General features: G+C 40.3%; 1 protein-coding gene across 2 annotated transcripts in view; it reads right to left on the bottom strand.

The window, feature by feature from the left end:
- Nucleotides 1–27,832, bottom strand: part of FRMD7 (FERM domain containing 7) — a 50,832-nt gene that overhangs the window by 2,105 nt on the left and 20,895 nt on the right. Inside the window, exons 2-11 of one of the 2 annotated variants that reach the window (XM_011958249.1) lie at nucleotides 20,635–20,739; nucleotides 19,467–19,509; nucleotides 17,489–17,567; nucleotides 14,127–14,224; nucleotides 6,665–6,779; nucleotides 6,326–6,473; nucleotides 5,242–5,337; nucleotides 3,102–3,265; nucleotides 1,093–1,161; nucleotides 901–976 (exon numbers count right to left, since the gene is read on the bottom strand). In XM_011958249.1, coding sequence (XP_011813639.1) covers nucleotides 901–976; nucleotides 1,093–1,161; nucleotides 3,102–3,265; nucleotides 5,242–5,337; nucleotides 6,326–6,473; nucleotides 6,665–6,779; nucleotides 14,127–14,224; nucleotides 17,489–17,567; nucleotides 19,467–19,509; nucleotides 20,635–20,739 — 993 coding nt within the window. The remainder of the gene's footprint in view (nucleotides 1–900; nucleotides 977–1,092; nucleotides 1,162–3,101; nucleotides 3,266–5,241; nucleotides 5,338–6,325; nucleotides 6,474–6,664; nucleotides 6,780–14,126; nucleotides 14,225–17,488; nucleotides 17,568–19,466; nucleotides 19,510–20,634; nucleotides 20,740–27,832) is intronic. The other variant, XM_011958250.1, reaches the window with a different exon arrangement.

Raw genomic sequence — 27,832 nt, forward strand, 5'->3', positions numbered from 1 at the left:
TTCTAGGGTAGATAAATATATAAAGAAAGGGTAATAACTTGTACCACATCCCAGTGCATGTGTTAAAAAGTACATGTGACACTATTCTTTCTCAGTGCCATCCTACTTCCAGACTCTGAGTGTATACACTACAAGCAGTTTGGTTTAATAGCTATATTAGTGAACCAGGAGTCCTGCCTTTTAGTCCTGGCTCTGTCTCTGATTTGCTGTGTGACCTTAGACAAGTCTCCTAACCTTGTTGCTCCAGCCTCCTCCCTATTTTCTGTAAAATGGTGGGAGGAGGGCTATGAATGGTAGGAGAGGTTCATATACTAAATGGCTCCTTTCATCATTATGCTTCTGATGTCTTTTGGATAAAAACTGCCAGTGACTTGAAGGCTTGAGGGTTTATGAGACCTATAATTATTTTTTAGGGAAAGTGAAATAACAATAATTCACAATTTTCATACTAAAAATGTCAAAGGAAGTCATCGTCTCACAGTTCCAGGGGAACAACACAAAACTACACATGAAAAGTACTCTAAAACTTTAACCCAAGACTTTATACCTTCCTCTACACCTTAAGATTTTCATAGGTAAAAAGATGGAGCTTTCAGTTTTGAAAATTCAAAGCCATAGAATTCATTTGGATCTGCATTTTGCAAGATGTTAGCAACACAGGTTGCAATTTGAAGATGTGCCAGAACCCTCAGTCTATAAGGTACACACCAGTGGTAGTTTACTAAATGGTCTTCTATTGGCAGGAAAGACTGAGCTGACAGACCTCCCCAGGAAGCTAACCTACTCGAACAGAGTAACCCTTTTACACACTGGGATTCTGACAGAATCAATCCTTGGAAGCATTTGAAATTTGCACAAATTACATTTATCTAAAGAAGTAGAAATTTTCAGAAACCTTACTTGTTTTGACACATCAGAGAGGAGGTCTGGTGAGGACCTGCACTGTCGTTGATGGTACTGAGATGGGTAATGTTTCCTGAAATCCCCAAGCAGAGAAGTCATTGAAATAACCTTCATGTGAATACCAGGATACATAGAAATCTCCAAATTCAACATAAAATCAACACGAGCAAGAGAAACAAAATGATGTACCTTTCAAATGGCAAGCTCTTCAGCCTCCCTTTTCTCCCATATTCCAAAAGTTGCCTTTGGGTTCTTCCACTATCATAAGGAACAATAAAAATCCTTAGTTCTAGCCATAAACCAATAGGGTACCAAAACTTGAAAGCCTCATTTATTGTTGAAATCAAAAGACTAGATGAATGACATATGTCATAAATCTTTGACCATCACAATGATAATACCCACTTATTCAAGGACCAGGCAGAGAACAACCTCAACTACTCAGAACGCAGGTATTTTTTAAAGGCCTCTGAACAGGGTTATATAACAGCTAAAAATTGTGGGCTTTACAAATAATATACCTGGTCTGGGCACGGTGGCTCACACCTTAATCCCAGCTGAGGCAGGAGGATGACTTGAGCCCAGGAGTTTGAGACCAGCCTGGGCAACATAGTGAGACCTCATCTCTACAAAAATGATAAAAATAACCCGCGCATGGTAGTGCATGCCTGTAGTCCCAACCACTTGGGAGGCTGAGGTGGGAGGATTGCTTGAGCCCGGGAGGTCAAGGCTGCAGTGAGCAGAGATCATGCCATTGCACTCCAGCCTGAGCAACACAGCGAGACCCTGTCTCAAATAATAATAATAAAAACAATGTATTTTCCTTTAAAGGCTTTTCCTCTACCTCCGAATCAGAGTCAACTGACTGATTTTCCATACTACTTTGAATGAGGTTACTTATCTGGTTTCCCAGTCCACAGCAGAAGAAAAGCAGCTAACTAAACAGTAGAAGAGTATTGTTCTAGTCAGGCATACACTAGCAAAGAAAGTCAGATCACGGCCAGGAGAAACATAAAAATAAAAAAAAAAAAAGTCACAAGAATTGGCCAAGCGCCATGGCTCATGCCTGTAATCCAAGCACTTTGGGAGGCCGAGGCGGGTGGATTACAAGGTCAGGGGTTCAAGACCAGCCTGGCCAAGATGGTGAAACCCCGTCTCTAGCAAAAGTACAAAAATTAGCCAGCTGTGGTGGCCTGCACCTGTAATCCCAGCTACTTGGAAGGCTGAGGCAGAGAATTGCTTGAACCCAGGGGGCGGAGGTTGCAGTGAACTGAGATCGCACCACTGCCCTTCAGCCTGGGCAACAAAGCGAGACTCCATTTCAAAAAAAAAAAAAAAATCGCAAGAATAATAAAGCCTAAAAAGTCTGGACCATTTATCACCTAAGTACTGGGCCTTGACATGCCTCCCCTGCCCTGAGGCCATCATTGCACTACAGCTGCCTGCAAAAGATAATATCTGATGTTTATAATAACTCAGGTCATTAAGAAAAGGGCAAAATGTGCTCAGTATCATCTGTTTAAGAAGGCAGGGATTTGTAGAATACAGACTGGAAAGATTCAATCAGAAATATGTAAGTTTCATAGATCTTAATTTTTACTGGGGTAGGATACCACTCTTTGAAAAAAAATCCTTTATGAGGAAGCTTTTAATCAGAATTTAGTACCTTAGCTAAAAGTTTTGAAAACTTCCTCCAGTGGATTCCTAGGCTGATGTATTCAAGCAAAGACAAGATCTTAACCCAACCTTGCTTTGATTCCTCCAAAGTGTGACCTGTAGTGAGGAGCCTCTAGTGGCATATTGTTCAATTTTCTAAATCTCTTATCCCCTCCAGTGCTTTCTCACACTAGCTTTTACAACCCAAAGGATGTTGAGTTTTCTTTCCGTGGTTTGCATATAAATTAAATATAAGAGAAACAATGGGTTTATAGAACATGTATTCTCAAACTGCACACATCCACCCATCCTTGCTGAGACTCGGATCCTACCCCTTAGGTAAGGTGTCCCCCTCTTCCTGCCTCCTAGTTAGGAATCATTGACTTAAAGTGTCACACAGAGAATGAGTAGGAAACGGTGTGATCCTTGATGTGATTGAAATGGATTCTCTGTTGCTTCTAGAATGTGAACTCCTCCTAAACCTCCCGTGTTATTGAAAAGAAGCAGTGTGAGCAGTTTGCCTATGTGCATTGTTTAATTACCTATAGCGGAAACTGGAACCCTTGCTGCAGAGTAGGGTTTTGGGCTTTGATTTGGGCTCTTCCGAAAGCCTAAAGAAAGCATGGTACTCCACACAAGTCTTCCAGAAAGCTTTGCAGGCATCTCGGCTAGCCATGGTGAACTCCAAGGTATCCTTGCACAACACCTGTATAAACCAATTTCCATCAAGTAAAACATCCTTCAAGAATATCAAAGACCTTCAAATCCCAATGCCTTCCAAACTATTGCTCCATTGGCCCATGCAGCTTCTGATTTTCCACTTGGCTCCCTGTAGGTTTCACACCTACTGAAACCTAATGATTGGCAACCTTGCGAGGAACAGACAGGGCCACTGCTCGCAAACAGAGCCTTCTCTAAGAAGCAAATCTTGCTTTGCACACTCCCCTCACCTTAAATACCTTTTTTACTCACTCTTCTCTGCCAGAAACATTTTTATGAAGTTGTAAATTAGATTAAAATGATGTCAAAGGGTATATCTTTCCAAGGTCAGGAGAAGTTATAAATGACCAACAGGAAACAGGAGAGAGGAGAAGATTTCCTTATAGATGGAAGGGTTTATAAGATGATTACATGTACATAAGTCTGTTGTTTCCTTGAGGCAAGGTGTCTGTTGCCCAGGCTGAAGTGCAGTGGCATGATCATCACTCACTATAACCTCGAACTCCTGGACTCAAGCAATCTTCCTGACTCAGCCTCCTGAATAGCTAGAACTACAGGCATGTGCCACCATACCTGGCTAATTTCTTTGTATTTTTGTTGTTGTTGTTGAGATGGGGTCTTGCTATGTTGCCCAGGTTGGTCTCAAACTCTTGAACTCGAGTGATCCTTCCACCTCAGCCTCTTAAAGCACTGGGATTATGAATGAGAGCCACAACACTCAGCCCATGAGTCTTTTTAGTGTAACAGTTAGAAAAACTTCTTCCTCTATAGGCTGTCTTGTACAATGCTCTATATTGCTCATCTAGCATATTCTAATCTTGGCTTTCCAGACCTAAAGTTCAAGTTTGCCCCATCTCCTGACACTATATGTACCCATCACATGGCATGTTTGCAGCCCTGTTTTCAGCAGCCCCATCAACCCACTGCACTGACCCCACTTCTCTCATTCCTTTCCAGGTTCCTGCATGTAGCCTCTGGGGCTCTCCATGAGCTTCACACTGAGTCCAGTTACTTGAACTGCTCAATGAACACTTTTCTATAGGGTCAAGATGCAGAGAATAAAATAGAAACTGCTGGATCTTCAGTAGGTGAAAAATTAGTCGATACACACTTTTTATTTTCCTTATGGTCATAAAAAAATTCATTTCTAGACTAAGTGGCTCATGCCTGTAACATCAGCACTTTGGGAGGCCAAGGTAAGAGGATCACTTGAGGCCAGGAGTTCGAGGCCAGCCTGGGCAACATAGTGAGACTGTGTCTCTACAAAAAATGTTTTAAAAATTAGCAAAGTGTGGTGGTGCATGCCTGTAGTCCTAGCTACTCAAAAGACTGAGGCGTGAGGATCACTTAAGTCCAGGAGGTTGAGGCTGCTCTGAGCTATATGTCACCACTCCACTGCAGTCTGGGCAACAGTGAGACCCTGTCTCTAGAATGAAAGAAGAAGAAGAAGATCATTTCTAGCACCTTTGTCTCACCCTTTACTATGCAACCTTGCCCAATAATTGTTTATTTTGCTTACATGTATACCTGACTCCCACATCCTGCTTGTTTTTGGCATGTACTAGGTGTTCAGTAATTTTTGCTTAAGGAAGGTAATTGAAGATACTTTATAAAATGGAACAGATAACATCAAATCAATTTGTTCTTAGTCCTAGATCTGGTCACTCCCATTTGACTCATCAAATCCCTAAAAACTAGTTTCCAGGGAGACTTGCCTTTCAGCCCAGTTGCCCCATTTTCCTATTACTTTGTTAATTCTAAACTGCCAGTCAGATTTCTTAGTGTTTTACCTTTAGTAAAAAATGATTAAAACTCTGGTTGATTTCTTTAAAGGCAAAATAAAAGACACATAATCACTCAGGGCCAGCCAGCTTTCACCATTTAAGTTCAAATGATTTGCAGAAACAACCAAAACTTTCCCAGTGAACAGAAAGTAAACGAATTTATTAGGAAGCTACTTACCAATATATTGGCATGAAGTTTGATGAAAAAATGCTTTCTCTTAAAACTCAACTTGCGGATTTTAGCCCAGTTAAAAGTATTGATCTTTGTATTTCCCTACAATAAAAAATGTGGCAGATTTCAGAATGTATTAACACGAGTTAGTTTGTAAGACAGTGCAAACCTGATAGAAAATGCACTTCGTAAAAGGGACCGCCCTTGACCCATCTCTTCAACAGATTGATCCTGCTGCACTGGGTAGGAGCTGTGGTGAAAGAAGGCATTTCAGGTGGGACACAGGGATGCTCTGGAATGCAAGCAAGAAGGGGTATGCCTAGGGAAGGTTTCTAGCCAGCACAGGGAGATCACAAGAGGAAAGGATTACTACAATAGCTTCTCTAATCTCACGCCTTTCCCATGTTTCCCGATTCATCTGCTAAAAACAATGTCTTCTTTCTCCTGACAGCAGCTCAAACACCTTCAATAGCTTCTCACTGCCCACATCACATCTTGGCCATATCTTTCTGCCTCATCTATATTGAATATATAACCTTTGTTTCCACTAATTCCAAAACACCCTTTCATCCAACTTTATACCTCTTTCCTGCAGTCTCCTCATTTTCCTTGCCCACAATACCTTCCACATAGTCAAGCCTTCTTGCCAGCTCTGACAGAGCCTTCTCTAGGCTATTCTGTTTAATTACAGCAGCCTACACCCATTTCCAATTCCTCTAAACTCCCTTGGCTTTCCTGGTCGGCCCAACCAGCTTTGTTTTTGCTTGTCTGTTGTTTATTCAACAGGTAATCTATTCACGTGGTCTGAAAATCAGAGGTATACACAAAGATATATATAGAAAGAAGTCTCACTCCCACCACTGTCACCCCTATTTCTGTCCCCATCTATCCATTCCCTACAGTTAACTACGTTTATTAGTTTGTCATGTATACTTTTCATGCAACTACAAGTAAATATGATTGACCATTTCCCTTTCTGGCTGGTGATAATACTGAGGGGTGAGATCACCTTTGGAATGGACACCCAAATTTGAGCCAAGATAACCACCCCTCACTAAAGCCGAAGGGCTTGAAAGGAAAGAGATTTTACCCGTAACACCAGTACTCCCATGTGAGCAACAGCCAGGTGAATCTGCATCCCTTCACCATCACTGGCGGGGTGAGGCCTGATGCCATACATATCCAGCTTTCTTGCTATGTCCAGTAGCAGAATGTCAGATTCAGCTGGGCTCCTGCCACTGAAAGGGGAAAGAATTTATGAGCCTAATAAATGCTGCAGGAATGACATTTCCACTCTGAGAGCTCCGTGAGGAGCTCAGTATTTCATGGAGCCTGAAACTTCTCAGGTTTAAGGGCTTGCTCTTAAGAGTCCATCCCCAGCTTTAGTGTTCTCTACTGGGGGAAGCAGGTGCCAGTTGAAAGTACTTACACGTGCTTCTGATGAAAGTGCATGATCTTGCTCTCTAAACAGTCTTGGTTTGGTAAGTACTGAGTTTGTGCCAGATGCTTCCTATCTGTTTCTTCATGAAAGTCTCCAAGTTCTGCTGCATGACAGGAAAAAGACATTTTTCACATTACCTTTGAGGAACTTAGCAATGGAGCATCCAGTGTACCCTTGTCCTCCATCAAACAGCCCTTTATTTGCAGCCAGTGCAGTCCAAAGCCTCCAACCCCATGCTTTATGTATATTTATGTTTCTATAGGGGTGTGTGTGTTTGGGGGTTCTATTGGCTCTTTTTCTGTTTGGAAGCATTGCAGTCTTAGTATAGGAAGTCACAGACCAAGTATAGATCTTAAGGGCTCCAAGATCACAGTGGAACATTTTGTTAGATTTTTCTTCTACCATATTGTATATATGATCTCTCTTACTTTCAATCAGCCACTGGTATAGGTGGAACTATGTCCCCACCCTCTGCCAAGTTCATATGTTGGAGTCCTAATTCCAGTAGCAGAGAATGTGACTATATTTGAAGATAGAGCTTTTAGGAGGTGATTGAGGTGAAATGACTCCATTAAGGCAAGCCTTCAAGCAATCTGACTGGTATCCTTATAAGAAGAAGAAATTTGGACACACAGAGAGACACCAGGGATGTGAGTACACAGAAAAAAGACCAAGTGATAACACAACAAGAAGGCAGCCATCTGCTAGCCAAGGAGAAAGGCCTCAGAAAAAAAAAACCTGCTGACAGCTTATCTTGGATGTGAAGCCTCCAGAATTGTGGAACATACATTTCTGGCATTTAAGCCATCCAGTCTCTGGTATTTTGTTATGGCAGCCCTAGAAAACTAATATAGTCATCCAACCCCACTCCACCCTGATCATATATTATCAAGAAAGAGGAATATAAATGCCAACTACATTGCAAGCCAATTCATCACTCTGTACATTGGGAGTCTAGTAAATCCCCAGCTATCTGAAATCCCCAACAGATGAATCATTCTGAAAATCATTCTGGCTTTTTCAAATAGCTAGCAGTTTATCCATGATCATAATTTGCTCTTTTCTAGATGCCTCCACTTTATTTTTATAAAACATCTATTATAGCACTATGTCTACAAAGGCATTTAGGACTATGTGCCCATAACCTAAATTGCCTCAGATTGTTTTGATTTTTGGATTCTTTTTTCTTCTTTATAATTTGTGTGCCTTTTTCCTCTCTGTCAGATTTATATGAATCACTTCCTGGTCACTGACTTCCCCTGAAGTCAAACTTTAGAATACTTTGTTCTCAAGTGAGACATCTAATCTAACATACAATGAGAAAGCAAATATCCAAACCTGTTAGCATTCTATATACTGTAAGAGTAAATAGATGCTCCATGGAATCCTATGGTGCTCTTCTATTGGATAAGATACATGGACAATAGTATACCTATTTTGAGTGCTGGAGGGCTGTTTTTTTTTTTTTCTCTTCTTTCTTGGTTTTCCATTTGTGTTTTAGACAGGTGGGTGTGTATCTGTATTTCAAAAATCACAATATAATGAAAATCTCCATATAGTAAACATTTTTAAAAAGACCAAAGAAATGGCTCATTAATTTATTAATTTATTTTTACCAATACTGATAAATGTACAAATCACATTAAAACCCAATAAGGCCCTGATGGTTCCACTGATTAATTCTACCAAATATTCAAAGAAGAAATAAATATCAATTCTTCACAAACTCTTCCAGAAAATAGAGGAGTAGACACTTAGCAACACATTCTATGAGGTCAATATTACCTTGATACCAAAACAGGACAAAAACAACATGAGAAGTGAAGACAACAGGTCAACATTCCTCATGAATACAGAGGCAAAAATTCTGAACAAAATACTAGTAACCTGAATTCAGCAGCATATGAAAAATATTATACACAATGAGTTGAATTTATCTCAGGACTGCAAGGTCAGTTTGACATATGAAAACCAATGACTATAATACACTGTGATGATAGAATAAAGGACAAAAAAACCCCACACATTATCTTCTCAAGAGATGGAGAAAAAAGCATTGTACAAAGTCTAATACCCACTCACAATCAACAAAACAAAACACTTAACAAACAAGGAATATACCAAATGCTGAGAAGCTAAATGCTTTCACTTAAGATCAGAAATAAGGTAAAGATATCAAATGCCTGCCACATCTATTCAACATTGTACCCATGGTTCTAGTCAGTGCAGTCAGGCAAGAAGAAGAAACAAAGAATTTGCACTGAAAAGAAGGTGGCAGAACTGTCTTTACTTGCAGTCAATATGATCCTGCATGTAGAAAATCCCAACGCTGAGCGTGGTGGCTCATGCCTGTAATCCCAGCACTTAGGGAGGCCAAGGCAGGAGGATCGCCTGAGCCGAGGAGTTTGAGACCAGCTGTGGAAACATGGCAAGACCCCATCTCTACAAAAAAATGTAAAAATTAGCTGGGTGTGGTGGCGTGTGCCTGTGGTCCCAGGTCCCAGCTACTTGGGAGGCTGAGGTGGGAGCATTGCTTGAGCCCAGGAATTCAAAGCTACAGTGAGCCATGGCCATGCCACTGCACTCCAGGTTGGGTGAATGAGTCAGGCTCTGTCTCAAAAAAAAAAAAAAAAAAAAAGGAAAAAAGGAAAAAAAAGGAAAGAAAAAAATTCCAAGGAACCTATGAAAAACGACTAGAACTAATACATGAGTTTAGCAAGGTAGCATGAGATAGAAGATCAATATAGAGAAAGTAATTGTATTTATATATACTAGCAATGAATAATCTAAAAATGATATTTTTATAAAGTTCCATTTACAATAGCATCAAAAAAGAATAAAATACTGAGGAATGAATTTAATAAAAGAAGTGTAAGGCTTACACACTGAAAACTACAAAATGCTGCCAAGGGAAATTTTTAAAAGATCTATATAAATGAAGAGATAGTTCATGGTCACAGACAAGAAGATTAAATATTGTTATGGTGGCAAGTTTTCCAAAAAATGATCTATAAATTCAGTGCAATCCCCATCAAAATCCCAGCAGGCTTTTAAAAATAGAAATTGACAAATGACCTTAAAATTTACATGGAAATGCACAGATCTCAGAATAACAAACCTATTTTGAAAAAGAACAAAGTTGGGCAATGTGTACACCTCCTTATTTCAAAGCTTACCCCAAAGCTACAGTAATTAAGACAGTGTGGTAATGGCATAAGAATAGAAATACAGATCAATGAAACATAACTGAGAGCACAGAAGTAATTCCTTACATTTACGGTCAATTGGTTTTTGACAAATGTGCCAAGACAATTCAATGAAGAAAAATAATATCCTTTTCAACAAATATTGCTGGGACAAATGGACATCCATGCACAAAAATATGAAATTGGACCCCTACCTCACACTATACTCCATGCAAGCGCACAAAAAATTAACTCAAAGTGGATCATAGATCTAACTATGAGAGGTAAATTTGTAAAAGTTCTAGGAGAAAATCTTTTTGACCTTAAGTTAGGCAAAGAGTTCTTAGATACAGCACCAAAAGAATGATCCACTAAAAATATACAGAAAGTAAAATTCCATCAAATTTTAAAACTGTTGTACTTCAGAGGATATCCTTACAAAATGAAAAGCCAAGCCACATATTAAAAGAGAAACTTGCAAATTGTGTATCTTATAAAAGACTTTTAATCAGAATTTATAAAACCCTCTTAAAACTCAATAATAACATAAAAACTCATTTAAAAATGGGCAAAAGATTTGACTAGGCATTTTACCAAAGAAAACATTGGAATAAGCACATGAAACTGTGCTCAACATCATTAGTCATTAGGAAAATGCTAATTAAAATTGCAGTGAGATACTTCATACTCATTAAAATGGTCATAATCAAAAAGATATGAAAGGAACAAACTGCTGCAACTCATGTTAGAGCATGCATTAATTTAAAAATCATTATTTTGAGTGAAAAAAGTCAAATGCAAAATACCCATATTTTATCATTTCATTTACATGAAATGTCCAAGAAAGGCAAATCTATAGAAACAGAAAGCAAATTAGTGTTTGCTTGGGGCTGAGCATGGGAACAGGGCATGACTGCAAGTAGGGATGGATGAGAGATGTCTTTTGGTGTGATGGAAATGTTTTAAAAGTGGATTGCGGTAATGATTGCACAAGTTTGTAAATTTGCTAAAAATCATTGGGTTGTGCATTTAAAATGGGTGAATTTTATGATGTGTAAATTATACGTCAATAGAGCTTTTTTTTTAAATAAATCACATGCACAAACATACACACACACCCCAATTTTCCCATTTATTAACCACAAATCCCATGTTGACCCTAAGAAAAACAAAAGCACATAAGACTGTGCTTATTTTTCTCTCCATACAAGACTATAGCAACCTAAGAACACAATTATGACATACAAATGAGTAAATATCTCCAGTAACAGAAGGTGACGAATGTTATAAGCACCTTCACTGTTACCATGCTGGTCCAAACTACCATGGTCTTGCTCTCCTGTAATATCCTTTTATCTAGTCTCCCCACTTCCACCATTTCCTCTTGAGGTCTGTTTTCACCACAGCAGCCAACATGACCCTGTCAAAATCTATTTCATATTATTTCACTCCTCTGCTTAAATTGCTTCAATGGCTTATCTGCTCATTTAGAGTTATGCTATAGGTCTTTAATACTTTTTTTAAAAAAAGAGATGGCCAGTTGGATGTGCACTCCTGGCCTCAAGCAATCCTCCCACCTCAGTCTCCCAAAGTGCTGGGATTACAGGCAGGAGCCACCACACCTGACCCTTTAATATGCTTTTAAGGCCCTCATATTTCTTCTCTTTCTCTCTTACTGAGCTCCAGCCAGCCACAAAAGCCTTTCTGATGTTTCTTGAACACCCCAGTCATGCTCTCACCTCAGGCCCTTTGCACTGAATGTTCTCTTTGCCAGGATTCTCTTTCACATGATTTTGTTGCATAGCTTACCCTCCCACCTCCTTGAAGTCTTTGTTTAGCTGTCATCTTCCCAGTAAGCCTACCCTGTCCACCTTATTTAAATATTTATGCTGGCTGGGCACTGTGGCTTATGCCTGTAATCCCAGCACTTTGGGAGGCCAAGGCGGGAGGATCACTTGAGGTCAGGAGTTCAAGACCAGCCTGGTCAACATGGTGAAACCCTGTCCCTACTAAAAATACAAAAATTAGCCGGGTGTAGTGGCATGTGCCTGTAATCCAGCTACTCAGGAGGTTGAGGCAGGAGAATCTCTTGAACCTGGGAGGTGGAGGTTGCAGTGGGCTGAGACCAACCTGGCCGATAGAGACCCCATCTCAAAAAATAAATATTTATGCCGATGTTAACTCTTGTCCATAAAAGAAGAATAAAATTTAAAAATATAAATATTCAGTATCTGCCCGCAGAATTCCTCCATCTCCCTCTTACACTTTATTTTTCTCCATTGCTCTTATCACATGCTGCCATGTATTATATAATTTATTTACTTATTTTGGTCATTGTCTGATTTTGCCCCACTGCCAAAATGTGAGCTCCACAAGGGCAAGGACTTTTGTCTGTTTAGTTTATTGCTGTGTTCCCAGCGCCTATAATAGTATCTGGCATGTGGTAGGTACATGATACAATTTTCTTGAATTAACGACCAAGAAGAGTTACTGAGGGAATTCATAAAAGAGGGACGCTTCATTTGAAATGCACAACTTGTGTCTGGGAGGGAGTGTCTGGCTAGAGTAGGAGGTGTGTAAGTGAAACCAAAGGAGACGAGAAAGTTGGAATGTGGAGGTTCTTGAACGCTTAAAATATAGCGGGTATCCAACAAATATTAGATGAATGGAAAATTAGACAAATCTAGTTGTGTTCTGCATACCACGTTAGAGTTCAGTGAAATAGTCTCACTGGGATCAATTGCGAAGAACTACCTAGTTGGAACTTTAGCTTTTCTCCATGGAAAGAGTTTCTACTGACAAACAATATCCTCTAGAAAAGCTCAAATGCTCTGTGCTATGCCTGAAATGGCCACTAGGGAATGCTCAAATCCTTAAGGCAGAACTGTTAAGCATGAAATTGGGCTCCCCCGTCAGAGACTGCTTGGGAGCCCCAATCCCCTGACTGCTGCCTCAACAGGCAGCTAGTGGAGAAGGATGTCTTCTAGCACTGTTTCCTCTACCTGCTCTACCCTATACTCCCACCCCAGTGCCAATGTACAATACTGGACATGACGGTTAGTGTCCTCGGCATTCAAGACCCTTCAAAATGGTGCATTTTCCATCACCTCTTCTAAACAGACCCTATGTTTGGGCTATACTGGGTCATTTTTCATCCTCTATATATGCCACTTCTTATCCAACCACCATTTTTGTTTTCATGCTGTTTCCTTTACTGACCAGTACTTATCCAATTCCTATGTGTCCCTTTAAGGCCCAGCACAAAAGCTACCTTCTCCAACAGCCTTCCATGATTACCATTTCTCTTACTGTCCCCTGCCTTTCTGAGATCCTAGAGCTCTCATTGCTTGTCCCTGTCAGGAGTCACTTGGTAAACACTTATTCAGACACTGTCCCTATCTAAGCACTGCATTCTGGGGCTCTGGGGTGAAATTAGAAATCTGCCATTTCTGGACTATCAGAAAGGTAAGGTACAGAGGTAAAAAATGAACTTAAGATACAAAAAATGAAATTATGATCCTGCAGGACTAGTAAGAAACAGCCTATTCTTTGGAGGCCTTTCTAGAGGGGAGAAAACGTCCAGCTGGCTTTAGAAGAGATACTATCTCCAGCTGCCTACACCCTGCCCTTGGGGCTGTTGGAGCAGCCTGGCCTGCCAGGCATCACCCCCTCCCTGGAAGGCCCCTGCTATTCTCCAAACCACCTTCTACCTACCTTCGTTATTCAGCCTAGTCCAGCTACTTGTTGGTTGTTAGGATATGGGGGAACGCTAATAAATGCCTGGGGCTTTTTTCCCTTTTAGCTTCTCACTACATGCCGTACTCTGTGCTTTGTTCTCTGAAATCATGATAAAGAGCAACAGGAAAATCACAACAAACGTGACAATGTGCCACAGAGAGCATGTATCAGAGAAGTATCCTGGGGCAAGCAGAGGAAGTGGGGACCTGTCTGGCAAAGCCCATGCCCAGATTAGCCCAAACCAGCTCCTGGACAGCAATCCCAGAGACGGTAGGAGGGTAAGGTTGGACTGGGGTAGAAGAAAATCAGCATTTACACTTAATCCACAGAACCAAAGGTATTCTTGTCACTATTTTAAAGACAAGGAAACTCAGGCTCAGGCTATGCTGTTTCACTGTATCTTATCCGGGCTTTCTCTCCTCTGTAAACCCTAACACAGTGATGGGCATGTGTAGGGAGCTCAGCTCCTGTGCTTGGTTCTCTACCTGGCTGATAGGTCCCAAAGCAGACAGACATTTTCTACTTACATTGTAAGATGTGAGATACCATCAACGCTGTACAGTTGTCACTGCATGGAAGCCTTCCTAGAGCCAAATCCTTTTTTATTTGAAGAGTAAAAAGATACCTGCGAAGACATTGGGAAGAATCTCTTGAGAAAGAAACAGGAATAAGAAAGAAGCATTTTCCTTCTCCCAGATCCAAGATGATTCAAGAAAGGAATGGTGCCCCCAGTCAGTCAGATGCCTTTTTTGGGGTGGTGAGTAATGCATAGGCTTTGCTTCAGCCCCAAACCAGACCTGGACCACAACTCGGCTGATCGAACACTTTGGCAGGCCTCACAGCCATTAGGAATCACCCTGGCCAAATCCTCCCGCCAACTTGAGGAAGTTGGCCAATCATCCTCTGGTGGTTTCTGCCACGTAGCAAAGCCACATTCCCAGCTAGAGAGAATAGGAGATCCAGCAAGAACAAATGCACTCAGGAGGCCAGTAGTGTACAGTTTACAAAACGCTATCAAGTATGCACTACCATAACAACTTAGGAGGTTGGTGGAGCAAGAAATGATCACCCCAGTTTACAATTATAGAAAGAGAGGGGCTAGGTGATATTGACAAGGTCATATCATCCAAGGATAGTGAATCTGTGGCTAGAACTTAGGTCTGTCCCTGAATTCAGGCTGCCTCCTATCCAAAAGACTGTGTTTCGGAAATGAAGAACGTGGGGCCATGCTTCTGCCTGTTATTCCCTTTGCCTGGACCATCTTCTCTGTATCACCAGTGCCCAACACATAATTTTACAGAGTCAGTATAATTAATGTTTGCTGAAAAGAACTAAACCAAACTGCCCTTTTTCCCACCAAAAGCTCATCAGGGACCTATAAAATGCAGCTTGGTATCTAGGGCTCTGCTACACAGATAACATTTATCCCACACTTACGAAAAAGTCATTCTCAAAGGAGAATCAAATTTTGGAAAGAAATGTGTGTAATAAAGACTACCTACCACTAATTACCTTCTTACATGGTCCAAGATTGGTTCCAATATTTTATTTATTTATTTATTTGTTTATTTATTTATTTATTGAGACAGAGTCTCGCTGTGTTACCCAGGCTAGAGTGCAGTGGTACGATCTCAGCTCACTGCAACCTCTGCCTCTGGGGTTCAAGCAATCCTCCTGCCTCAGCCTCCCTAGTAGCTGGGAGTACAGGCATGCACCACCATGCCCAGCTAATTTTTGTATTTTTAGTAGATGTGGGGTTTCCCCACGTTGGCCAGGCTGGTCTTGAACTCCTGACCTCAGGTGATCCCCGTACCTTGGCCTCTCAAAGTGCTAGGATTACAGGCGTGAGCTACTGTGTCTGGCCCCAGTATTTTGTTTTATAAATTAAAACACTGAATACTGTGGATATTTCCCTATAAAAATGTAATTTTCTAAATAAAGGTCTATGTGGACTTCCTTTTTAACCAATTAAGACTTGAAGGCAATGTAGTGAATCAAAATTAATCACAAGTGATACATGAAAATCTAGATTGAAAAAGCAGATAAATTAGTAGGTGATTATTCAGTTTACAAAAGTGTTCATCATTATACTCCTTCAAATTATGAGCTCCCGTTATACATTAGAAACCATTCAATTAGAAAAATTACATTTGCACACTACTCTCAGAAACCCACGTATTAGCCTAGACAAGGCATCCTTGTAAACTCAACTACAGTTAGGTATTATTTAAATGGACCAATGGGAAACAAATAAATGAAGCCTAACCTTTGCCATTGCCTGTTTTCAAATATAGTTGTAAATGAGAATAATCAGCTTGAGTTGCTAAAGGAAAGGTGAATTTCGTTTTGCTCCTAGCATGAAAGAAAGGGAACTTCTTGTCATTTGACACGTTCCTTGCTGTTAAGAAGGCAGCTGCCTGCTACAAATACCAAATCCTTCCTCTGAACAGCTGATGAATCATTTATCATCACATTGATTTTCCCGTTCTTTTTTTTTTTTTTTTTTGGAGTGGGGGGAGTTTATCTCAATCAAAATTGGTCACAATTTGAAACTCGACTGAAATGGGTTAGCAAATGCACATACATATATATATACCAAGGTATCAAGTTATTTGGGAAAGTGGCCTGTAGCTCACAAATGTGAAGAGAGAATTAGGAGAGAGAAAGAGGGAAAGAGAGGCTTGTAAAAAGCGACTTTTGCAAAGGCCATTGAGAAAAGTTTTTACAAAAGGGGCAAAGATTGAACTGGCCATGAACTCTTTTCGGGGGAAGACATCAGGGAGAATAACTGGCAACCTCCAGCGATCTTGGACAAGTCATTTTAGCTCCCATGACCTATCTCTTCATCTGTAAACTAAGAGGGCTCGATTAGATTATCTCTCAGACCTCTTACATGTATAAGAGTCTGAATCTAAGCCAGGTGTGGTGGCTCATGCCTGTAATCCCAGCACTTTGGGAGGCCAAGGCAGGGGAATCATTTGAGCTCAGGAGTTCAAGATCAGTCTGGGCAATATAGCAAAGCCCCATCTCAAAAAAAAAAAAAAAAATGTGTAAGTTTAGAAAATAGAGTAAGGGGCCGGGCGCGGTGGCTCAAGCCTGTAATCCCAGCACTTTGGGGAGCTGAGATGGGTGGATCACGAGGTCAGGAGATTGAGACCATCCTGGCTAACACCGTGAAACCCCGTCTCTACTAAAAAATACAAAAAAGTAGCCGGGTGAGGTGGCGAGCGCCTGTAGTCCCAGCTACTCGGGAGGCTGAGGCAGGAGAATGGCATAAACCCGGGAGGCGGAGCTTGCAGTGAGCTGAGATCTGGCCACTGCACTCCAGCCTCGGCGATAGAGCGAGACTCTGTCTCAAAAAAAAAAAAAAAAAGAAAATAGAGTAAGGTTTGAGGAGTGTTTTGTTGACAATATATTTTTGCAGAAGTAGGTTTACTTTGTAATTCTGAAGGACTTTTTTCATAAGTATTTATCATCATTACAGAATATTTTGTCTTCCGTGAGATACATTCACAACCCCACATTTTCAGTTTCCATGGAAATCGGCTGGCATTATACCTGTGCTGTTAAGCTGCCCTCTCTGACTGAAACACAGGTGTCATGAAGGACAGCACACTCATTGTTGTAGCAGTTAATGGCATAATCCCCAAGTGGATGCCCAGGCTTGAACTTCTAGAACACCCCTCTTTCTTCCTGTAGTCTCCACCCTTTGGAAGATGAACACCTGGGGAACCAGCTAGGCCCACCCTCTCTCCAGATCCCCACCATCTCCCAGAGAGTGACATAAAGCCAAGTTTTGTGAGAAGGGCCAGAAGCACTTGCCCCCAATAAATGGAGAATAATGATTCTTAAGTAACATCATGCAGAGACACACAGGTAATCACTATACCTTGTAAGTTCTTCCCGCAGATGTCCAGGGTCCACTGGGAAAAATTTCACCATAAATTTGAAAACAATCTCCTTAGGATCTTAAAACACAATACCTCCATAAGTTTTATTTAAATGTCCATCACAACAGTTATAGGTCCACACATACACACACACACACCCCTCTCCTCTTCCCTCCCCTCCCCATCACTCCCTCCTACAGACTTCTATGTTTCCATTTATCACATGTATAAAGTGTCACAATTTCTGGATTGTGTCTCTATGTGTACAGCGATTAGGAAAGTTCTCCCACCCCTCTTTCTACCCTGTCTTCCTTTGAGTTTATTTGTATAAATGTCCCCCTTTGGGACCTACTATGTCCTCTCCTAAGAAGTATCCCATTTAGAAAAATACAGCACTTGCTAGTTGGGATTCTGCATTCCTGACAGAGAGAAGGGCTCAACTTCAGCTGAGGCAGGTGTACATTACCGGGCCTAAGTATCTCATAAAGAGAATTCGAAGCACGATGGACTGATGCCTCTATCTTATAATATACATTAAGAAAACACATATGCTTATCTTCACACCTGCTTGCATTTGAAAATTAACTTTTACACAAAACAAATGCACACACGCAACATTAACACCATTGATTCAGTAAATATTTGCTGGTGTCCATTATGTGCAAAGCAGGTATTGGGAGTAAAAAGACAACTAAGAACTCACTGTCTAGTAGAAGAGACAGACATCTAGACAATTACAACACCCTAAAATGCTATAAGCACTGAGTGCTGGGGAAGCAAAGAAGGGAGAAAAGAGTTTGGAGGAGGTCAAGGATGTCCTCCTAGAGGACCTGAGACCCGAGTAGAATGGCCAGATTTAGTGAATAAGAAGTGCAGCACTCCCAGCTCAATTTGAATTTCAGGTAAACAATTGCATGGGATGTGCTTATATAAGAAAATTATTCTTTGTTTATCAAAATTATAATTTAATAGGGCATTCTGTATTTTATCTGCTAAGCCTCCATGTGAGATTAGTTTTGTCAAAGTCAGCAGAGGTAGAAATATGAAGTGGCTAGTGGCAGGGACAAGGCTAGGAAGGAAGCCATATTTCAATGCTTTGTTTACCATCCTAAGGAAATGGGACTTTATTGCTAGAAGGGTAGGTAGTAGAGAGACATGGAAGCATTTTAAGAAGAAGAGTGATGTGATCAGGTTGGTATTTTCAACAGATTTCTTTGGGAGTAATGTAGATGATGAATGGGGGAAACAGTTTGGAAGCTGTTGGAATAATGTGACAGGCGATCCTTATGCAGTGGGAACAGACAGAACTTTGGGAAGCACTAACATGTAAAGAGCAGGTAGTGGAAGAGGAACCAGTAAAAGAGACATTAAAACAGTGCAAAATCCTGATAGAAATCCGCCTGCCTCAGAAACATCTGTGGAATTCTGTAAACATGCAGGTCGTTGGCAACCCAGGAATAAGGCCCAGGAATTGGCATTTAACAAGAAACTCAGGCAATCCTAATGCACACTGAAATTTGAGATCCATCACACTGGATTGTAAAATATAGGGAGAAAATATTTCATACATAGTAGGCACTCAAATATGAATTAAGCAAATGAATAATGCTTGTGACAGGATATAACTAAAGAATCTTCAGGCAGACAGTGAATGGCATTGCAGATTGACATCAAGGATGCTCAAAGATTTGCAGTGCCAGAAAATGAGATATATTCCTCAAATCAATCCACAGAGTACTGTAATTACCAGAGTTCTTCAGATTTACTCAAAGATCCAGCAGCATGATTTCTTTCATCTCAGGCAAAATTAAAACAATTTTCTAAATTGCTGAATTCACTGGATGTATTAAGGATTGAAATAATATCTGAAAGCCCTTTTCTCCCTTTATATTAAAATGAGAAATTGTGTGAGGTTGCTGAAATCTTTTTCAAGCTCTAACTGTGAACTCTATTCCTTAAATGATTTTCCATACTTACTTTTTACCTGCTTTGTTATGGGCTTCAAAAGTTCCAACCAAACCTGTAATAACATTAATGAAAAAATTGGTAGAGCATGGCACTGAGCAGAGTTTTTTTTTTTTTTTTTCAGTAATAGATAAAGATTAACATGAAATAAACGAGTACCAGGACTATTTAGACTTCTAAAGGTAGAAACAAACAGCAATGTCAAATAGGTGGCATACCATGTTTAATCTGCCCCCTTATATTTTCCCAATGACAGTGAACACTGTTGATCTATAAACTCTTTCTTGTTGACATTTGAATCACTGCTCCACTGCCTTAGTAGGATGACAGAGGTGTCACATACATGGCTCATTAGTTGCTACAAAGACTAATGAAGGCATTTGGCTCCACATTTGAACCCTCCAGTCCCCAAATGCCAGTCTAATAGACATAATGAGCCTTTCTGGGAAGGTGCCAGATCACAGATATACCAAGGCAGGACACAGCAGAAGAATATCAAGAATGTTAGGGCCTGAGAAAGGAGAAAGGAGATTCCTCTGAATATTCACTGGTGAGGTTAAAAGTCTTAATTCTGCAGGTTGAGGTCCAGGCTCTGGAAAGGCAAAATTGATAAAGCATGCATAGCTGCTCACAGAGTGACAAAACAGGAACGCGGGGTAAAAGAGTTTGTGTTTGGCAAACTGAGGTGACTTGTTGTTGTTGTTGTTGTTGTTGTTTTGAAACAGAGTCTCACTCTGTTGCTCAGGCTGGGATGCAGTGGTGTGATGTTGGCTCACAGCAACCTCTGCCTCCCAGGTTCAAGCGATTCTCCTGCCTCAGTCTCCCAAGTAGCTGGGATTACAGGCATGTACCACCACACTCAGCTAATTTTTGTATTTTTAGTAGAGATGGGGTTTCACCATGTTGGCCAGGCTGGTCTTGAACTCCTGACCTTAGGTGATCCACCTGCCTCAGCTTCCCAAAGTGTTGGGATTACAGGCATGAGCCACCGCACATGAGCCAAGGTGACTGTTAATAAACCAAGAGGAAGGAAGAACACTAGTTATTAAATCTAATCATGTTGCAAGGGTGCACATAGTTTTTCATTTTTAATCAGGGAATTGACCCCTGTATACCTAGCCGCAAACCGCGTTTAGAAGCAATGCTAGACACAAAGAACCCTATAATGAAACCAACTTACATTATTTCCAGAATGGCTGCAGAATTCTAATCCAAAATACTCCTTTTCAGCAAGATTTAGATGGCTGCAACTCAGGTTAAACAATGCCTTCCCGGATGACTTTTGCTAAACAAAACAAAAAGATGATAACACAATTTGCATTCCTAACCCGATACTGTTACTGCAGCACAGAATAAAGGGTAGAAGCCACAAGACTCTCTGCAAGCCCTGTTTCCTTTAAGCACTGTTTAGAGGACCTGCATCCTTTTCAAAGATGTTGACCTTTACAGCTAGATCCACATATCTGTCTGTATGCTGTTTTAGCGACATCCCTAAAAAAGTCTCATGACAAACCATCTTGGACAAAGAAAGCCTTGCACTTAACTATGGCTACATCTGCAAATTTACCCTTTCAATGGAATTCTTTAATCAGTTCATCCCATGGGCAATTTGAATGATTTCTTCCAAATTGACAGATAGTTTAGTCAAGATGTAAATCCGACCCTATTACTCCCCTGCTTGAAATCCTTCAGTGGCTCCACCTCAGGATAAAGCCTGTACTCCTCAGCACAGGAGACTCAGCTCTCCCTCCCTCCTGTGGCCATGCCTGCCCCTCCAGCCTCTTGCCCACCTCCTCCTGACACTTTCCTCTCTAATAACTGCAGCCTGCTCTTAGTTCCCCATACCTGTCCAGTCATTGTGTGCCTACATGCCACTGCTCATGTCATCCTTCTCCACCTATCGCTCTTTCCACATTTCTTTGGTTTGGCTTACTCCTACTCAGCTCAGATGTCATCTCCCCAGGGAAACTTTCTTCAATCCCTATCAGCCTCAGGCTGAGCCAAGGGCAAGCTCCCCTATGCCTCCAAACACCCTCACTTACCTCAAGCCTAGCACTTCTTGCCCTGGATGTCTATCTTCCCCATTAGACTGAATTCCTCCATAGCAGGGACTTTGCTTTATTTTTCTTGTTACTCACCAGTTCTAATTCAGAGACTGGCACATAGTATTGGGCTCCTGAATGTTTGTTGATCCAACATGAAATTGACCATATGATTATATGAGCCCCTTGAGTAGATTTCATTTTGTAGCTTTGCCCACCAAATCTGCATACAGCATACTCTGTTCACATAAGGCCACAGATTTTTTTTCTTCATAAAGCCCACACACACTGTGAGCACAAAACAGTCCCTTTCTTATGCTTCTCTGAGAACAGGAGCTTTGAAGAGCTCTCTGTGAAAAATTTCTTTGAGCTGAGTATGGCTGGGGCTGATTTTCAGCCTCCACTATTGCTGAACCCAGGGGTTGCTGTTGCAGGGAGGACCATGATGGGAAAATTGAGCCCTGGCTGATAGGCACAAAGACAGGCTGCTGAAAACCCCTAGTTAAAGCCGAGTCACGCGGTGCCTACAGTACTGCAAAGGAAGCCAGGCGCGGGGAAATGTAGTTGGAAATCACCGACCCATAGAATTAACAGCAACCTTGAGAGGTCAGAGAGTCCATCCACCACCACCTCCTCCCTCCCTCAAGGCAGCACCACACTGAACAGAGCCCACATCTGGGATTTAATAGCTTTCAGGAAGGCAACCTACCTCACCCCCTTCCCCCACCGACCAAAACTACGCCCCTCTCCCCATGGACTTCTCTGTACTTGGTTTTACTGCCCAGAGCTCCACCGACTCAAGATTCATTTGGGTTAACCCGGGTGCTATTTTTAAATGAAAATAGGCTGCAAAGGTGAAACCTATTTCATCCCTTGCACCTGGAGACAGAGCTGCTCTACTGAGGGAAAGGGGGTTTGATTTGATGTGGGAGATCACAATGGAGCTGTAGTCCAAGAAAAGGGGGTCAGTTCCCCTGGGGGGGCACCAAGGGAATGGGGTTGCCAGGGAGGGCCTGTTTATAGAGGAGAGGGGTACGTTTTTGCCTGTGTGGCAACCTTGCCTAGGGCAAGTGCTGACACAGACCATTGCAGACACATGAAATCGCTCCTATTTTTAAAATCCTTCACGGACAAGGAGCTGCCACAGGATTTTTATTACGAAAAAAAAAAAGAATTTCTAAAGAGAGAGAGATGACAGCAATACTTTTTCCAGCACCAAAGAAACATTTCAGTCATGAGGACCAAATTCTGTCATAGACTCCAGTTTTTTTGCAAGCAATTTAAGAAGCTCAATATTTTCCTTTCTCCTTTTCATATTTTATTCTTATTTTCCATCAGGGCACTTAATCCTCCCTATCAACACTGCCATGTTCCATGTGTTTGTATATTTACATGTTTCTGCAATTACAAAGAATATGTAACCATTCTTTTAAGGTTTCTAATTACGGCTTTATTTTTGTTTCCTTCCGTAAGATCCCATACTATGTTTATAAGAATAATTCCCTGATTCTTCCATCTCTGTAAGTGTTGCCAACTGGCTCTAAAAGCCTTTGGCATTTATGCATTTGGAGGTCAGACACTCATGTAGCTCAAGCTTTCCACCCCCATCTCTGCGAGAGGCATTTTCCTTCAGTCCTCCATAGTGTACGTTGAAATTGGCCAGCTTTGTGGAATGTGTTATGTAATAGGTAAGGTCTTGGTTCTGTCTCAACATGCAGCCTTTAATTTTTTCTATCATTATGATCAAATTTCTCAATTTTGATGTTATGATTCTCTTTCTCGTAATACTGCCTTATATACAACTTTCCTGTTTTCTCTTTCTCTTTTCTGTTTTCTCTGGACTTCTGATTCTCTGTACAATTGCTTGCTCTTTTTTAAGCTGGTACTTTTCAATATCCTAATCAAGCTCCGTAGCAGATCTAAATTATTTACCACCTGTCAGTCCTCCCACCCAAGGAATTGGAACTCCAATCCTGAATCCTGTCTCATCCTAATATCTGCCTTTAAATGATCTATCTATCTATCTATCTATCAATCATCTATCTATATAATTTAAACAAATCATTCATAACTTGGATTCATAATCTTTAATTTACTGGTTCATAACAATTAGACACTGATTCCTGGGGGCTCCAAACTCATCTTCTCATGGAAACAATAATATTCAAAATGGCTAGCTCTAAAAACAAATCTACCAAATTTTCTGTGCACCTAGGACTGTTATATACCAATTTGTTAAAATAAATCAGGATTGTAATCTTTCTCTATTCACTTACTAGCTGGACGAACTGGGGCAAATCATTTAGCTCACAGATTGATCTACCTCTTCTAGATACCTGAAGATAAAAACCATGTGTTTGAATTTTTGGAATTAAGTACAGTGCCTGGCAGAGTGGACATTCAATAAATGTTTACTGAATAAGTGGATAAATGAACCCAAACATTTAACTTGATTCATGTACATTAGTATAATAGTCCTCTGAAGAGGGAGACAAATTAGTCATTACGTGACCTTGGGCAAATTACTGAACCTTTCTGAGCCTCAGTTTACTCATCTGTAAAATAGAGATAATAGTGATATTATCTCATAGGGCTGTTGTGAGGATTAAATAAAATAATTCACATCAAGGTCTTAATACAGTGCCCAGCACATCATCTGCACATGCACATATGCATAAGCACTTCAGCAATGCACATGTATAGATGTATGCATAGTAATAAATCTGGAAGAATATATACCAAATTGGTAACAGCAATATTCCTAGAGAGGAGATAGAATAAGGGGGACTTTAACTTTTTACTCTGTACATGTCTGAATTTTTTTTTTAAATAAACAACGATGGTAGAAACTTTCTTAACCAAACTTCCACTTAATAATGCGCATATAATGCTTTCCATTCTCTCTTTAAAACATTGGCAGATGCAGGTCAGGCACGGTGGCTCATGCCTGTAATCCCAGCACTTTGGGAGGCCGAGGTGGGCGGATCACAAGATCAGGAGATCGAGATCATCCTGGCTAACACGGTGAAACCCCATCTCTACTGAAAAATGCAAAAAATTAGACGGGCATGGTGGTGGGTGTCTGTAGTCCCAGCTACTCAGGAGGCTGAAGCAGGAGAATGGTGTGAACCTGGGAGACGGAGGTTGCATTGAGCTGAGATTGCACCACTGCACTCCAGCCTGGGTGACAGAGCGAGACTCCATCTCAAGAAAACAACAACAAAAAACAACAAACAAACAAACAAAAATTGGCAAATGCCCACATTGTGATGAAAGCTCATGGCTAGTAGGCGACTCGAATACAATTGTACACTTTGACAGTGACCAATTGAGTCCCATGCTTACTAATGATTACGATCTTGGAAATATTTTTGACAAGCTCTACTTATTATAATTACATCATTTAATTAAATGGTATATATATCAAAAATTATAATGAGCACTAATAGCAAGAGTTGTTTCTATGAAACTTAAACTGATATTTTTGTAAAGACTCAATAAGGGGGAGTCCCCAAAAATGTGCTGCCAAATTAGTTTTGGATATGACAGCAATAAAAGATTGAGGGAGGAAAGACATCAAAATCCGGAAAGATTCTGTACTCATGCTTTGCAAGCATTTATATTCTTGTTCCACAGTTAATAAACCAAGACTGGAAATCATCGACGACAGATTATGGATGTGGTTTATGGAAGAAAGACAAAAGGGAATACAATCAGAGAAGTCCATACTAAAGAAAAGGTCTTGGCCCTATATCAAATGGCTGGGATATGAATAAAATGTATACATTTTATGTTAAAACAAAAAATTTGAGATGTCTGTATGTATATGTATATAACTTGTTATTAGTTTTTGCTTTAGCAAATTTTGTCAATTAACTGATCAACAACAACCTTCGACAACATTTGAAAAAAGACATTCTCAATATCATTAAAATGGCCATATTGCCAAAAGCAATTTAAGATTCAGTGCAATTCCCATCAAACTACCAATGACATTCTTCACAGAACTAGAAAAATTTTTTTTTAATTCACATGAAACAAAAAAAGAGCCTGAATAGCCAAGGAAATCCTAAGCAAAAAGAACAAAGCTGGAGGCATCAAGTTACCTGACTTCAAACTATACTATAGGGCTACAGTAACCAAAACAGCAGGGTACTGGTACTAAAGCAGGGACATAGGTCAATGGAGCAGAATAGAGAGTCCAGAAATAAGGCTGCACACCTACAGCCATCTAATCTTTGGCAAAGCTGACAAAAACAAGCAATGGGGAAAAGACTCCATATTCAATAAATGGTGCCTGAATAACTGGCTAGCTATATGCAGAAGATTGAAGCTGGATCCCTTCCTTACACAATATACAAGAATTAACTCAAGATGGATTAAAGACCTAAATGTAAAACCCAGAACTATCAAAACCCTGGAACACAACCTAGATAACACCATCCTGGTCATAGGAATGGGCAAAGATTTCATGACAAAGACATCAAAAACAATCTCAACAAAAGCAAAAATTGACAAGTGAGATCTAATTAAACTTAAGAGCTTCTGCACAACAGAAGAAACTATCAACAGAATAAACAGACAACCTACAGAATGGGAGATAATATTTGCAAGTTATGCATCTTACAAAAGTCTAGTATCCAGAATCTATAAGGAACTTACACAAATTTACAAGAGAAAACCAACCCCATTAAAAAGTGGGCAGAGAATATGAACAGACATTTTTTCAAAAGAAGACATACATGCAGCCAACAAGCATATAAAAAAGCTCAATATCACTGATCACTAGAGAAATGCAAATCAAAACCACAGTAAGATACCATCTCACACAAGTCAGAATGGCTATTACTAAAAAGTCAAAAAATAATAGATACTGGTGAGGTTGTGGAGAAAAGGGAACACTTATACACAGTTGGTGGGAGTGTAAATTAATTCAACCACTGTGGAAAGTAGTATGGCAATTCCTCAAAGAGCTAAAAGCAGAGCTACCATTGGACCCAGCAATCCCATTACTGTATATACTCAGAGGAATATAAATTATTATGCCATAAAGACACATGCACACAAGTGTTCATTGCAGCGTTATTCACAATAGCAAAGACATGGAATCAACCTAAATGTCCATCAATGACAGATTGGATAAAGGAAATGTGGTACATATACACCATGAAATACTGTGCAGGCATAAAAAAGAACAGGATCATGTCTTTTGCAGGAACATAGATGGAGCTGGAGGCCATTTTCCTTAGCAAGCTAACACAGGAACAAAAAAACAAATAACCCATGTTCTCAGTTACAAGTGGGAGCTAAATGATGAGAAATTATGAACACAAAGAAGGAAACAACAGACACTGGGGTTTACTTGAGGGTGGAGTGTGGGAGGAGGGAGGGGAGCAGAAAAGATAACTATTGGGTACTGGGCTTAATACCTGGGTGATGAAATAATCTGTACAAGAAAACTCTGTGACACAAATTTACCTATGTAACAAACCTTCACATGTACTCCCAAACCTAAAATTAAAAGATTTTTAAAAAGAGAGAAATGTTAATGTATCTTACATATTAATTGTGTGCTTTAAAAAAATACAGACTATACAATTAAGGTTTCAGGAAAAGATAGATTGGAAGGAAATATAGCATATCATTAATAGTAGCATAATGGGTTATTTTTACTTTTTTCTTATACTTGTTATATTTTCCAGAGAAATACAATAGGTATTCTAAAAGTTAAAAGCATAGTGTCATACAAAATGTCTTATAGATGCTTCCCCTGTTTCCAATGCTGACTCTAGCATTCAAAATATTTCTTATGCCCCCTTCAGGAAATTATTCTCAAAGTCACAGATGATAATCACTCATTCTCCTGACTTTATAGTTATGCCTCATTTTTTATTCCCAAATATGACTGTCTTAGCCAGTTCAGGCTACCATAACAAAACACCATAGAGTGGGTGGCTCAAACAATAAAAATTTATTTTCTCACATTTCTAGAGGCTGGAGACCTGGGATGAGGGTGCCAGTATGGTTGGGCTGTGGTAAGGGCTCTCTTCTTGGTTTGTAAATGGCTGCCTTTTCACTACATTTCTACATGGTGGAGAGAGAGCGAGAGAGAAAGAGAGCGAGAGAAAGAGAGAGAGAGAATCTTCTTCTTCTTATAAGGCTACCAATCTTATCGGATAAGGACTCCATATTTATGATATTATTTAACCTTAATTACATCCTAAAAGTCCTAACTAAATAAAGTCACACTGAGGGTTAGAGCTTCAACATATAAATTTTGGGAGAATACAAGTCAGTCTATAGCAATGACCCAGCTTGATGGTCCACTTTAGTTAC

Source organism: Colobus angolensis, unplaced genomic scaffold, assembly GCF_000951035.1.
Source record: "Colobus angolensis palliatus isolate OR3802 unplaced genomic scaffold, Cang.pa_1.0 Scaffold463, whole genome shotgun sequence".
In the NCBI taxonomy this organism is placed as follows: Eukaryota; Metazoa; Chordata; class Mammalia; order Primates; family Cercopithecidae; genus Colobus; species Colobus angolensis.